Genomic DNA, 14,411 nt, shown 5'->3' on the forward strand with positions numbered 1-14,411 from the left:
TTTGGCAGCACACTTTAACAATATAAGTAATTATGAAATTATGTATTTTAATTTTATAGCAATTAACATGCAATTATGTGTCAAAAAATATATATAATTTCTGTGAAATGTACTCTTTTAAAAGTATGCTAAAGTGTACTTCATTTCCACAAGGGACTTCTTGGTTTTTGAGAAAATAAACATATCCAGGTCACACGTGTGTGAGTGTATATGTGTGCATTTCTCGCTTGCTTTTATTCCCTACTTTTCCCATCATGTTCCAAACCAGTATGTCATGTGCTTTGATGCTGCTGTAAAGTACAGCTTAGACTGCACAAAACAGAGAAACACAGCAAACACAGCTGCCAAACCTTCCCAGAGTCAAAACTTCACAACCCAGCAGCTATTGTGCCTCCATTTAACTCTCTTCTTTGTGTTATTCACAGCAATGTCAATATTGGATACAATGAAAACTGGATATTGTAAATACAGTCTGAGAACACTCACTTTATTATGACTGTGTGCATTGTGCGTTCATGAATATAATTCATTGAATAGTATTATAATAGAGAGAAAAGGGCAATTTGAAATGCACCACTAGAACCACACAAAGTAGTAGGCTACTACAAAGTGTCATGGTACAGAAAATTCTAATAGGGATATTGGACCATTTATGTACAATTAGTATCTTCGAGGTACCTTAGAGTACCATGTAAACACCATTGTACATGTGTATATATAGTGATCATTCAGTACCACTATTCCATGGTACCACCACTGTAAGAGAAATGTAAATTGATTTGTCTTGAAATGACAAGGCTCATCTATCTGGAAGTTATTTCTTATAAAAGCTCACAGCACTGTGCTTACTGACCTATGACTGTTCTCGTAGTCATCAAATAGTCTGTGAGTCAGCGGGTCAGCGTTTCATTACTCTGCTTCTGAAATAACAGTTACATGACCACCTGCTAAATCCCACATCATCCCTCAAACTTTCAGGGAGTTTTCAGCAAACTCTGAATATTCTGGAATGCTCAGAATTCCTCAAAATCTTTCCATGCTTTTCCCAACAAGGGGGTTTTAAAATGACTCCGCTGACTGTCCATCTGTAAGTTTTCCTCATCTAGTGTTTGTTTCCATCAGAGCGGCTGACGCAGAGTTAATGAACCCTGCTTCAGAGACCCTGCACTTCCTTCCTTTCTCAGGGTTTCCCCTTCAGAACAAAACAAAGATAGGAGCTTCCTGAAAAATATAAATAAAATTTCAGTCAGCCTCATAGGACTGTTTCCTCTAGCACAGTCTAGAAGGGCTCTGGATCAACAAATAAGCTGTATATGGATAATGCCACTAATACATGCTGTTTTTGAGGCTCTGAATGATAAATTAACAAATGAGCTATTGGTATGAATGCGTATTTGGAGAAAGAAAAGGTTGCGCTCTTACACTAACCTTTTACTGTACCGAAGCCTATTAAACACCTGTAAAACAGGCCCTATAAAACAGCCCCTCCACATAGCGACCACCATCAGAAGCCATAAACACACACAAACACACACCTCTTACACTCCCAGCAGCAGTAGACATGTGAACCTAATCACCCGTGAGACTTCACGCCAGCTGCAGTACCGATCGATACCCAATGTGTGTTAAATGAAGAACTGAGAGAATGAGGGATGGAGAGCATAGAAGGAGAACTAAAAGCATTTGTAGGATGGAAAAAAAGGATTTTTGGGTGGGGTGCTATCTAGGTTAAAAATCCCTATATCAGCAAGCTTTCATTTTGAGTGTTTGTTTTTGTGTCAGGAAGGGAGGTCTTTGATGGTGACTCTGTTCTTTCTCACTGACCTACTAAAAGTCTGAGAAGTCTCTTTAAAAATAAAGCGATTAGTGATCATGGTTGAGAGATAAATTAGACATTGTTGCAAGTTTCTTTTCTGTCCATTCTTCCTTATGGCATACACCATTGACATTTGTTTAGTTTAATAATTTAGCACATTCATCATCAGATGTAACTTTACATCCACTTAAAACAAATATTCTTTTAAATGTACCGTAAAAAACATCTTGAACTATCTAATCACCAGTAGAAACTACTTCTACTTGAACTATAATAACCATAATAATACAGAATTAGAGTTAATCAAGAAGCCTATAAAAGATGGTGTTACAACAGAAAATATCACACAGAAAACCCTAACAAATAACAAAAAGAAAAAGAAGAAAAAAACTATTTAAATAAAATTTTAAATTAAATAAATTCAAATAAAATGTGATGTTTCATGCAAGGAATTCTGGGAATGTGCTGTTTTCCACACTGTAAAAAAAAAAAAAAGTTGAGCCAACTTAAAATTTTAAGGCAACCAGCTTCAGCAGATTTTTGAGTTTGCTCAACTCATTTTTGTGGGAGATTCTCAAATTTGTGTTGTATAAACTTAAAACGACAAGTTGAGAAAACTCAAATCTTTATAAAAAATCTTAAAAAGTTATAATTATCTTATACAGAAAAAGACATAAAACTAACACAGAAGTCAGTCAATTACAAATACAGTTTAGCTATCATTATACAAAAACATTTTACCACAGAATTCCATGTATAATGTTTATACATCTCTTTCATCCTGTACTTTGTTAACTGAGTGTATGTATGTCAGAGTGAGATATCATGTTGAGTCAGATCATCAGATCATCTTCTTTTGCATGTAATGATCCATCGTTTCTTTCCATTCTTTGAGTCATCTGTTGTCTGAAAGGCTCTACTGGCTCTTTTCTGGAAGTTCAGTTGAGGATGAACTCTCGCTGTCTACCATAAGTGCCCGCTATGCCAAGAATTCAGTCCTCAACAACAGAGAGCGGCACGCATCCTGCCCTGGGCTTTCAGCCAATAAGAACACAGAGCAAACCTGTGAGCCGACCCAAAGCAGAGCAGCCGAGCGAATCAGAGCGCTGGCATTGACTATCACAGCGGTATACAACACCCCGTAAAATGATTCTCAAAGAAAAGAGTGAACTGACCAATAATGACTGTTGCTTCATACAATAATGCATTCATCACTTTCTATCAAGCAGCAGACATAGCTAATAGAGCACAGACCAACCATAGAGCCAACATAGACCATCCTGCCAATGATCCATTACTCAGAACACAAAGGAACATTTATTACCAAAAGAATGCAGGCCAAAACAGAGAATTAACCAAACACAAGGAGCATGCTTTATGTTCCTCCTCGTTAAACTGTCAAGTAGAGAAAATCTAATGCTAAATTCATGTGCTCCCCGTCCACCCTCAAACCCACCCACCCGAGCTGACATTTACACAGAGAAAGTCAACAGATCGGTCCGAGCGAAGGGCTCTCGGCTCCTCCCGTAACACACCTAGAGCTTTGACTACAGCGAAGCGCTGCGCCTCAAGTTAAACGAAAGTGTCAACATTAAGAGTTCTGCCCCAAGCCAAATCAACTACAATAGAAACACTTTTCCTTTCAGAAACCTTCCCTGGAGCTCCTAATGAAGCCTTTTCGGAGAATCTGAAACGAATTAATGATCCTGTTTTCCCCAATTAGCAACTTCTTACAGAACTCACACTAATTTCCATCATTGCAGCTAAAATGGCCAAAAACGGATAGTTCCAGCTCCAAATGGCCAACTTCTGTGGCCACATACATATGACTTGTGATTTAAATTCTTTATTAATCAATGCAGATAGGCTTATGAACTACATTACTTAGCAAAAGAATGGCTTATTTAGGTTATTATTAGTGGTGAATTCTAAGGCAAGCATCATTATTTTTGAATAACTAATGAATAACTTACAGCTTTTGACCAATGAAACAAGCTAGAAAATCCCCCAAAATCCCATTGACCTACATTGAAGGAAGGACCCGAGTCATTTTTAGGGACCACAATATCATAGAGATTTAGAGGAGGGGCTAATAAGTAACCACCTAGCATTGCCCAATAGCACATAGCAATGCTTTAACAACCACATAGCAATTCCCAGACCACCCCAGAAGAATCTTTTCTTCAGTTTCATAATGCATACCACACTCCTTTCCTGTGGTAATATTCACAGCAGCTCATTGCATTTCCCACAAATTTGAGAAGTGTCATACTTCAAATATCTACAGCTCATTTAAAAGCCCACTTGCTATCTGCTGAACATCCTGAAAGCTTCTGGAATGATAATTTATCTCTCACCTCTCTGGCCTTCTCCATCTCCGCTTGCAGGACCTGCTTGGCCACCTCCAGATCCAGTAGTTTCACCCTCAGCTCCTCGTTCTCCTGCTCCAGACGAGATCTCTTCTTTTCCACAGCGTCCAGCTCGTTGTGCAGACGGATGGACACGTCTTTTGCCACCTAAAACAACGACAACAGTTTTTATGAGGGGAGCATTAACAATATCCTCTGTGAGCTGCAAACAAAGACGAGCTTAGTGAAAAATAATAGGCAAGAGAACATAAATGTATTATATTGAAATAAACATATTTCATTCAGTGCTGATAAATACAGAAAACTGTTCAGTGTACTGCTAAATACTGATTAAAAATACTGCATGCTGTAGTAATTAATCCTATCATAAAATTCGGCCTCTTTTTCATTTTAGCTTTGCCAGTGAAAAGTATTGAAGATGGTTTGTTCATAAGTCTATGATTCATGTCTCCCCTGAAGGTAGAGGAAAGCTCATTAAAAGTGGTTGATCGTAAAGCTGCACTAACTTCTTAAGGAGGCAATTATCAGTGTTGGCCAAACAAAGACAGAGAATCCAAACCCATCTCTATCACACACACGCATACTGGTGCTTGGACCATTTTAGCAACACAAGAGCATTTGTCATTATGGGCAATGTTTGTATGTTTCTATAGGGCACACATTAAGGAAGGATGCAGGTTTGTGTGAGAGGAATGAGGAAAGAGTGGGCAGCAGTCGCTGAATGGGGTAAATGGGGATTGTGAAGGGCTAGGAGGAGAAACACAGTCCCTGTTTGTGAGGGAGGGTTTTCTCCTCTCTGTGTGTCTGAACCACAGCCAAGGTGCAGCTGGGTACCCACAATGCTCCTCTGTACCAACACCACGCTCTAATTCATATCAGATCCCTCTATTTCTCATTCTTTCCTTTTCTTTATTTCACCAACAGCCTCTCTGCCTGGTTTCATCAGTCTTTTTTCCCCAATTCTCATTGCCAGGAGCTATAAACATCATTGTTTATCCATCAATGTCGTGGAAGAAACTAACTAAAAGCAGCAAAACTACTACCTTAACTACATTTTCAGTAGTGTTACAGTAGTTCACAGTTGTTTTCATTTCAGCTTTTCCAGTACTAGCTACTTTCCCAAAAATGTTGTGCTGTGGGATGATAAAATTGTGTTTTGCTGTTGCTTTATATTGGACATGCACATTAAAAACATTATTTTACAGCAAAAAAAGTTCAGTGAATACGTTACATTACATTACATATCCTACAGTATATGGTGAAAAAAGGTGAAAATTATAATTAGAATATACGTAGGCCTACTAGTACTATATACTATATATAATATTATAATGAAAACTACCCTTGTATAAGTAAAAATATTCACTTTTTATTGACACTGACTATTTACTGACAAACAATAATAGGGCAGATGTCTATGTGTGACCCATATTTATTTTCTTCCTATTTTTGTTATTAGTTATGCAATTTTGTATTTTAGTTTCAATGTTTCTTGCATTATAAGTGTTTTGTAAGCTACTCCAATGATGTTTAGCCACAGTTCCTGAAAAAAGAAACCTTTTTAATGAACTCTGAACATTTTTACACATCAATGCCATTTTGGATTGTATATTAAAATTATATCAAATTTAATACACCATTAACTGTAAAAAGTCCATCATTAAAGCAACCACAGCTTTTATTTTTTTATATAACTAACAAGAGTTTTTATACATTATCTTTATATGGACAAACAGAAAAGCAGGAAATAAATCAATGTCACCATTCATGATATAATATAAAATGTGTTTCTAAACCACAAGGCCCAGGGTTTTATGGTAATTGCATGTCTATATAGTCACACAAAAGCTCCGAAAGTGTCTGTTGGTCCCAGGTTATTTGCATTCACTCCTCCCTCCATTCTGTCTGGACGCCACCCACCTGCCTTTGTCTGACAATGTCACGGCCTGTTGTTGTTTTTACATGCAAAAGGAGATAGACACCTCTAGATCCACAGGGAAAGGGGCAGTGAAGCACTGCAGTGTCGTGCATGTGTGTGTGTGTGTGTGTTTGTGTGTGTGTTTAGGTGCTTTGTTGTCCGCCTCTCTCACCACTGCCTGATGTGGAACAAGCTGCCATATCTGACCAAACCCAGAAATCAAAGGAGTGTAATGACCCATCAAAGACTAATAACGGCTCATTTGCATGTGACCATGATGGTTTGATTATGTGTGTGCGTGTGTGTGTGTGTTTCGTTCCTCTCTGATCCTGCTTTTCAGGATTGCGCCGCCTCTCTGCTGTGCAAACGGTCGTTTTAAATGACTTCCCTCCAGATCTGTATCTGGTTGCATCTGCGGGACAGCCGCCTGGGCACATCCACACTATAAACTCAACCCTGCCCTGCTTAGAAAAAGCAGACTGCCCTTTGGTTAACCTCTTAGCACACATGCGGCTCAGATGAGCCATATGAAGACAGTCCAAGGGCACCAAATACTGTTGTGTTGAAAGACACCCATTAACACAGCTTCACTACATTTTTAAATGGACTGACACTTTAAATGCAGCTTCCAGCCATATGTCACTCTTGAGTTCATTTTACAAATCCTGCCTTTGAAACTCACAAGTGAGTAACAGAGTCAACATAAAACAGCATTTGCAAACCATTTTACTTATAATGTGATGCATTTCTAAATGAAAAAGGATATTTAATGATATAAAATGTAGGGCAAGTAAATGGAGATTTTAGCCTAAGTCTCCTGCTTCTCAATTTTTTATTCTAGAAAAGAGGCCCTAGTTATCTCAAATGTGCCTCCTCTAGAATTTCATCTCAGCTTAGGATCTGGTTTTTAAAGTGGGGCTTTGTCTTGCTCCGTGGCTGTTTGACGTGTGAATGCAGCACATGGCTGATTATGCATCTGCACTCCTCACATAGATGATAATGAAGGGGTTCGACAGAGAGTGGACCAAGCCAGCTACATGATGAGGAGGTGTTCATTACTATGTGTCTCTTTCTCTCCCCTCTTATCTCCAGGATACTGCTGCTAAGCTGATATCTAAAAAGGCGAAGGCCAAAATGACCAAACAGTATTTTCCTTGCTTACCATCATCTGTCACCATCACTTCCTCTTTATTATTCTCCTTCTGCCCAGAGAATTATTTTTTTCCACTCAGAGGTTGCTCTTTCATAACTGCAGGTCTCATTAAGCCCACAAAATACTTTAATTTTTGTGAATATGCTAGCGTATACATATAGTGCATGTGGCATAATAATTTAATCAGCAGCACGGTATGCACATACTATGCAAAGCCTGATTTTTATAAGCGTGTGTTCTCTGTACGGTCACCTCACAGATGCACCTTGGCACTAATCGAGTGCTGCATTGATGACATATTTTTGTAGGTCAACCCATAAGTTAGCATCACCCTGGATCCCTTGACAAATATCCAATTGGATAACCATTGAATTATTGGAGAAAATAAGCTCAAACAAAGGTTGTTGATCATGATAATTTTTACAAATTAATTTTTATGAATTTTGAAGCTTAAATACAATCACCAGAAATAAAAAGCTGAACATAGACTAAAAACAAACTACAGCAAGGTCACGTCTTTAATGTTACCTTCACTAAGCTTTTGAATTGCTGTAGTCCTATAAAGCCATGTGTTAGTCACCCCCTTTTTCAAGACAAGTAAACCTTTTTAAAAATGTGTATTTTATGTCACAAAATAAAATGTGAAAAAATCTTAATCTTGTGTTCACCACAGACCTTATTTCATGAGTTTAATCAAAAACACATTCAAAACACTCATTGACTTTGGGACAACACTGCGCATTCGTGTCAAATCTGAAGTATTCTTTGGGATTTACCTGTCAACTTTTTCTTAGAGGTTTGGTCCAGAAATAAAAATAGAAACAAATAAGACAATTGTTGACTTACAGTAAGAGTATAGAGCTACAAATTAAACTAGCAGAGCTCAAAAAAATGGTCTTGGATAAATCTGATAAGAGTTTATAATGAAACCTCTCACTTTTGTCTCAGCAAATCTGAACATAGATTGAGACATTTTTGAGATCTGTGAAGTCTAAAGGAGATAAGTAGGGTCTTTTTCTTTCACAAGAACATTTTGAGAAGCGGAAGACTTAAACATCTGCATCCTCCATTAGGACTGGGCGTGCAACAACAGAAATGTTGCATGACATCCAATTTAAATATCTGCCATCAGAAAAGAATAACGACTCTGCAAGCTGTATAGTACATTAGCAACTAGATTTGAATGGGAGTGATTCAGTTTTGATGCACTAGAATGTCTGAATTTCTATATATTAATCTCATTTCTGATATTTGTTGTCTACAGCTGTAATCATTCTCTCCATTTCTCAGCTGTTGTTTTGCATGAGCACATAGCCGGTGAAGCTCAGATGGATAACAGAGGGAGAGAGGAAGCTCCAGTGTTCCTCCAAACCCAATTTCACAAGCCACAGCAGCTGATGAGAAGGTGTGGAGCTGTTTTCCTTCCTTCCCCTGACAGATCTGGGAGACGTTGCCCTCATTGGATGAGAAATGAGGCCAGTGCTTCAGAGAGCAGGAAATAGTGCAGGGATCTTACAAACATTCAGATCCTCCATCAACCCTTTTCACCCCACCCCCTCCTGACCATCACATCATCCCCTCCCCCTTCATCCCGAGAGACCAGAGAGAGATGGGAAGAAGTCGAACATGGGAAACTCATGTAAGTCCAAGGGGAAAAAATATTTGTCTTACACAGCCTCTTGGTCAGAATATCACTGACCTCTGAATGGAGTTCATTCATAAGGAAAGGGCCAAACAATAACTGATACGTGGGTCATCTCAGCCCCAAAAAGTTCACAGAAATCAAGGGTTTTACTTAATATGTAATACATTATGGCCAGATTGATTCATCAGCAAATATTCTGTCATTTTAAGATGATAAATTTTCAGAATTCAAAAGAAATATTTAATTTGTCTTCATTGGCTTTGTTAAATACTTGACTACGACTGGTTATTTGCATCCTTCTGGGTTAATCAATTTCCTAAATATCTGTGCTCCCCAGGGAGACCTTTCTTTTCACACAATATAATATTTTCAACTCATATTAGCATTTCATTTCCAATTATTTATATTTTTGTAAAGTAAGTCACATAATAAGCAGGATAATGTACAGTTAGCCGGTCATCATTGAGAAATAAACCAAAAGGGTGATCTGCTTAACATCACAGTCCCTTTCGGTTAGTTTTACATGTATATAAAGTTTCTGCTACAAAAAAAGTGTTCATAACAGTCAGCCTAGCAACAAGACAAACATTGAATCTATCTTCTGAGGTCATTTTCACTAGTTGATAACATTTGGCAGCAGTTGTGTTTGTATGAGACAAGAGAGTGTGTCTGTAGTGTGAAACGAAATACATAATAGTCAGATGAGTGGTCTGCTAAACAGCATTGCCATGAACGACAGTGAATATTAAAAAGATATTGATCTCTAATCTTAACTGAACACTGCAGCAAGTGTAACAACACTGAACAGAGGAGCATCTTGCTAAATATACGCACTATACATTTAGTATTTAGTACATTTAGTAGGGATGCACGATATGAAAAATTTTAACCGATACCGATAATTAAGTCCTTCTCGTGGCCGATACCGATAACCGATAAGTTAACATTTTTATATTATAATTTTCATATAATCTGCAGTTTGCGCACCCAGGAGAATACAAAATCTAAGATGCACTGATGAAACTGATATTTTAGTAGCTCTGGCCTAACTATAATAGCAAACATCAGTCCTGACTCTTCAAATGTTTTTATTTTTTGTGTAAGGCACCACAATACTTAGTAACAGAAATGGTTTAACAGAACTATGACAGAACTATGGTTTAACTGCAATTAACAACTCATTAACAACAAATTTATATTCAAATATTTCATGCATAAAGAACTGCATCTATTCAACCTTTTTAGTGCATGATGATGAGGAAGTTATATAGGGACTTTAAGCAACAGCTGCGAATGGAACAGCTACGTTGACCGGAAGTAAGCTGTTACACCGCCGTAGCCGAGAACATAAAAATCATTAAGCAACCTAAACAAGATGGCATTCATGAATGTGGCATTCAGTCATTTATTTAAATACAAATGATGTTTAGGCAATAATTACATTGTTCTCTTCACATATCTTTAGTCTCAGTGCTACCTGAGGTGCTGTTGCTAACAGCAGACATATCTTTGTACAAATGAAATTTTTTTTTTAATTAGCTTAAGTTTAAAACATAATCAACACAGATTAAATTAAAGACTAATGGTAGAATTTTTGTTCCTTTGTGCAGTGGCTCAGGAGATGAGTCTTTAAGTCTGTCAACAAGCTGAAAAATAATAATGTAACGTAATCTTAAAATGGATTTCATAAAATTGGTAATGAAAAAGTATCGTTCAGGAATCGGTATCCAAGTCAAAGTATCGGTATCGACATTAAAAGAATTTTAACAATACCCAGCCTTACTTCATTATTTAATGTATATTTGAATAAATATGTCAAGAAAGTTTATAACAAGCACTGTTTAAATTTTATATTGAAACATCTAATTGGAATCAAAACATATTTATATTAAAAGTTGACATAAAAACTGTCTTATGTGCAATTTAACTGTTTTCATACAACAAAGTTGATTATTAAATAAAGTTGATTAATTGATTATTAAATAGAGTTTATTGTCAGTTTCGGTTTTTGGCTACTTTAAAACTTTATTGACGGTTCCTGTGTTTTAATAAAAAATGCAATTCGTTGCATCACTTTAAACTAGTACTGATTGTTGCACGAGTTGTTCTCATAACCCTGTAAGGCTACAAGAAAATCTGAGTTAGCACTTCGATTTGCACAATGTTTTGTTGCTGTGCTAAGCTGAATGTAAAGAAACAATGTCCTTCCTCCTTAAAGCCTAGCATGCCTGTCACAGCTATAGCAATGGAGTATTTCAACCAGTTGAATGCACAAGCGCCGTGAAGATCAGTGTAATCTGACCTGGCTGTGGAGAGACAATTGACCCTGTGTTAGGAGACTCCTGTCAGCAGTTAAAGAATTCAGCAGAGGCAGAGATGTTTTTTTCTACAGACACCATCCCCCTCCTGTGTTTCACGCCACATCGATTGTGTTTTGCAGCCTCTGAACCTTACCAGCTGTGTCCTGAGTGGTAAAACTTAAGTATGTGACAGTGTAACTTGTTATAGACCAACACAGCCAGTCTCAGTAGCATAAAGAGCCGCAGCATTTGCTTGGCAGAGGAAATCACTCTCCCTCCTTTTCCTCCCTCTGTTACTGTATACAAATCAGCCATGAGGAATACAGTGCTGACGGGAATGACATCATGGTTATTTCTCCTCTCACTGACAGACCAGAGAAAGGAAGTATTGTGTCCTCAGCCATGTGAGACAGTTGCCTGTGTGGTGCATTACATGCTGCCTAAAGCATGATCTTACAGTCTACCACAGACGCTTACATCATTGGATATTTTAGGAGATTCACTTCATTCAGAGAGTCCCTTGTGAAAAATAAGTACACTTTAGCATACTTAAAAAAAAAAAAAAGTACTTAATATATTTTAAGTGGGCATTTAATTTTTTTGAGGGGGGGGGGTTCAGACACTTAATTGTATGTTATTTACAATTAAATTCAAATGTATTATAATTTACATTTATATAATGCAATTAGTTGAATTTAAGAGTGTTTTCGACCCTATGTGTCTCTATAGAGTACATCAATTACAATTACATATATGTAATTTCATAATTACTTCTGTTGTCTTTGAAATATGGTTAAACTGTGTGGCTGCATTTACTGACAAGCATTTATGGTAAACTACAATATACTTTTATGTATTTAAATATATTTGTAATTACACATTTGTAATGATGAGTTGCAATAGTACATTTAAACTGCAACGATTATGGATTTTTGAAAATGACCTTTCATGCAGTGTGTAACACAGCTCTAAGTGAATAAAAACATCCTGCAAAGTTTTAAATCTGAAAGTGCAGTGTGTATAAAGTTATTGTCTCTCAAAAGAAAGAGTCGACTCAGAATCATTGAAATTAGTCGTTTTTAAAACATATCCCAAGCCATTTCATGCGGACATCAACATGAGATATTAGCATATTGCCCGCCCACTTTTTGCGCCTGGGGAAACTTGATTTTCAAGTTGGTCTGAATGAAAATGCAAATTCATTCTTTGCCACTAGATGCCGCTTTTGGAGCGTTAAAAGCTCACAAACACTGCTTTAAATGAAATCGACCAATCACCGCAGATTAACGTCACGCAAAGGAGGGGTTTGGAAAAATGAATCGTTGAGCGAATCGTTTGGAAGTCATTGAGCAAATAAGGTCAAAATAAATGCATATAACAAGAAAATGAAAGTGTTTTTTAACCTTGCATGAATGTCAACCTGTTGTTGGGGTCTCCCAAAACAAAAATATGAACTTTTCATTACCCATAATAGGGGCACTATATATTAACTTCAACTGTAATTTCTAATAACACACCACAGTTAAATTACAATTAGCTTTTTTACATGCGATTTACTATGCTAGTCAAACATTAAAATAAGTGTACTTCTTTTAAACATGACAAAAGATCAAGTGCAAGTGTACTTAAGTGCGTTTAAGAAACAGCTATGAAAGTGTACTTTCCTTAAGTACACTTAAATGGTCTTTTATTTCATTAAAACTGTATTATCTGCAAATATTCACATTCAAAAGAATTAAGCGCTCTTCATTTTCACAAGGTGTTTGAGTCAAACTCAACTTAAAGATCAAGCAATCACTTGCTAAACACAGTTAGCTAACAGAATACATTTGTTGGCTTTTATCTGTAATAAATCACACCTTCACACCAACTGCATTACTACATTAACTTGCTCTAACCTTGACGTCTTGCTCCAGTGTTCGGATAAGCTCCCCGTCCACTTGTCCGGTCTGGGCCACGCGGATGCTGCGTCTCTCTGCCTTCTTGAGGCGGTACTGCAGGATGCGGCAGGTTTTGTTGGCCTGATCCAGCTGCTGTCTGAGCTCCTGGAGCTGATAGACATCCTCCTCCATATACATGTCCCTCATCTCCAGCATCTCAGAGCGAAGCTCCTCCATCTCATCCTGATACACACACACAAAATGCATCATTTTAGAAATTACTGCGTTTTGCAAGCTTTTTCAAAAACATATTGGACATTTTAGTTAGACAGGGCTACCACTGGTGTCACCCAGCATCAAGGGTAGCGTGAAAAGCCACTTGAGATCATGGTAGCTACTAATATCTGTATCATCATGTATTATGCTGCATTATGATTTTCCTCGGGACTCTTTTACTACACAGTTTACATAATAGCGCCATGTTTAGAAAGCAGAATTGCTCTAAACCCAAATAAACTATTTATGCCTCAAATGGGTTTAAATGCATTCCGCTTTCAGAGGCTGATAGATGCGGTGGGCCACCGCGTGCTGCCACACATTTCCAGTGAATATAGGTCAACTACTGCAGCGTGCGTCACGTGCTCAGCGCGCGGATAAACAATGGAGTGAAAAGTGGGCGCGGGCGCAGTGGACTGACTGACTGCTGCAGCATCTGTACAAACAGCTGCATTACTCAAGCAACGCATGCAGGAGCAACGAGCCAGTAGCCTTTTTAATGCTTTTATATTAGGAATGGCAAATGAAATAGATTTGGTTCCGTCATGGTCTTGTGATAGTTTATGAAAACCGAGATTACAAAAGAATCACTGTTTATCTCTTACATATGACTCATAGTAATTCTGGAGAAATCATAGTAAACAAGGATCTTAAACATATGCCTTGCGAGAAGAATGAATACAGTGTTTCCCGTTTCAGGGGGAAGGAACATAGACATTTAGATAATTCAGAAATACAGTATACTAACTAGTATACTGTATTTCTGAATACATTACAACCCTGGTAAAAATGTACCATTGTGAATAGTTTCACCAGAAAACTATAGTTACTACAGTTATTTTGACTAATTGCACTGTAAACATGTTTTCAGCATCATAAAAACATCTTGTTTCCATCTCGAAACTTCATTAACTTCATTTTCTTGACTCAATTATTAATTTCTAAGTGGGCTAGAGTGCAATTAATGTACCAGTTTGATTTTTAGAAATGCAATAACCTAGCATTTTCATTTTTAATGGGATGCATTATTATAATGTAGTAATAATCATGAAAT

General features: G+C 37.4%; 1 protein-coding gene across 2 annotated transcripts in view; it reads right to left on the minus strand.

Annotated features, from left to right (window-relative positions):
• soga1 (suppressor of glucose, autophagy associated 1) overlaps positions 1-14,411 on the minus strand; it is a 50,548-nt gene that overhangs the window by 34,188 nt on the left and 1,949 nt on the right. For both annotated transcript variants that reach the window (XM_058763735.1, XM_058763734.1), the window contains exons 2-3: positions 13,100-13,324; positions 4,174-4,332 (exon numbers count right to left, since the gene is read on the minus strand). In XM_058763735.1, coding sequence (XP_058619718.1) covers positions 4,174-4,332; positions 13,100-13,324 — 384 coding nt within the window. The remainder of the gene's footprint in view (positions 1-4,173; positions 4,333-13,099; positions 13,325-14,411) is intronic.

The sequence above is a fragment of the Onychostoma macrolepis genome, chromosome 23 (genome assembly GCF_012432095.1).
Source record: "Onychostoma macrolepis isolate SWU-2019 chromosome 23, ASM1243209v1, whole genome shotgun sequence".
Lineage (NCBI taxonomy): Eukaryota > Metazoa > Chordata > Actinopteri > Cypriniformes > Cyprinidae > Onychostoma > Onychostoma macrolepis.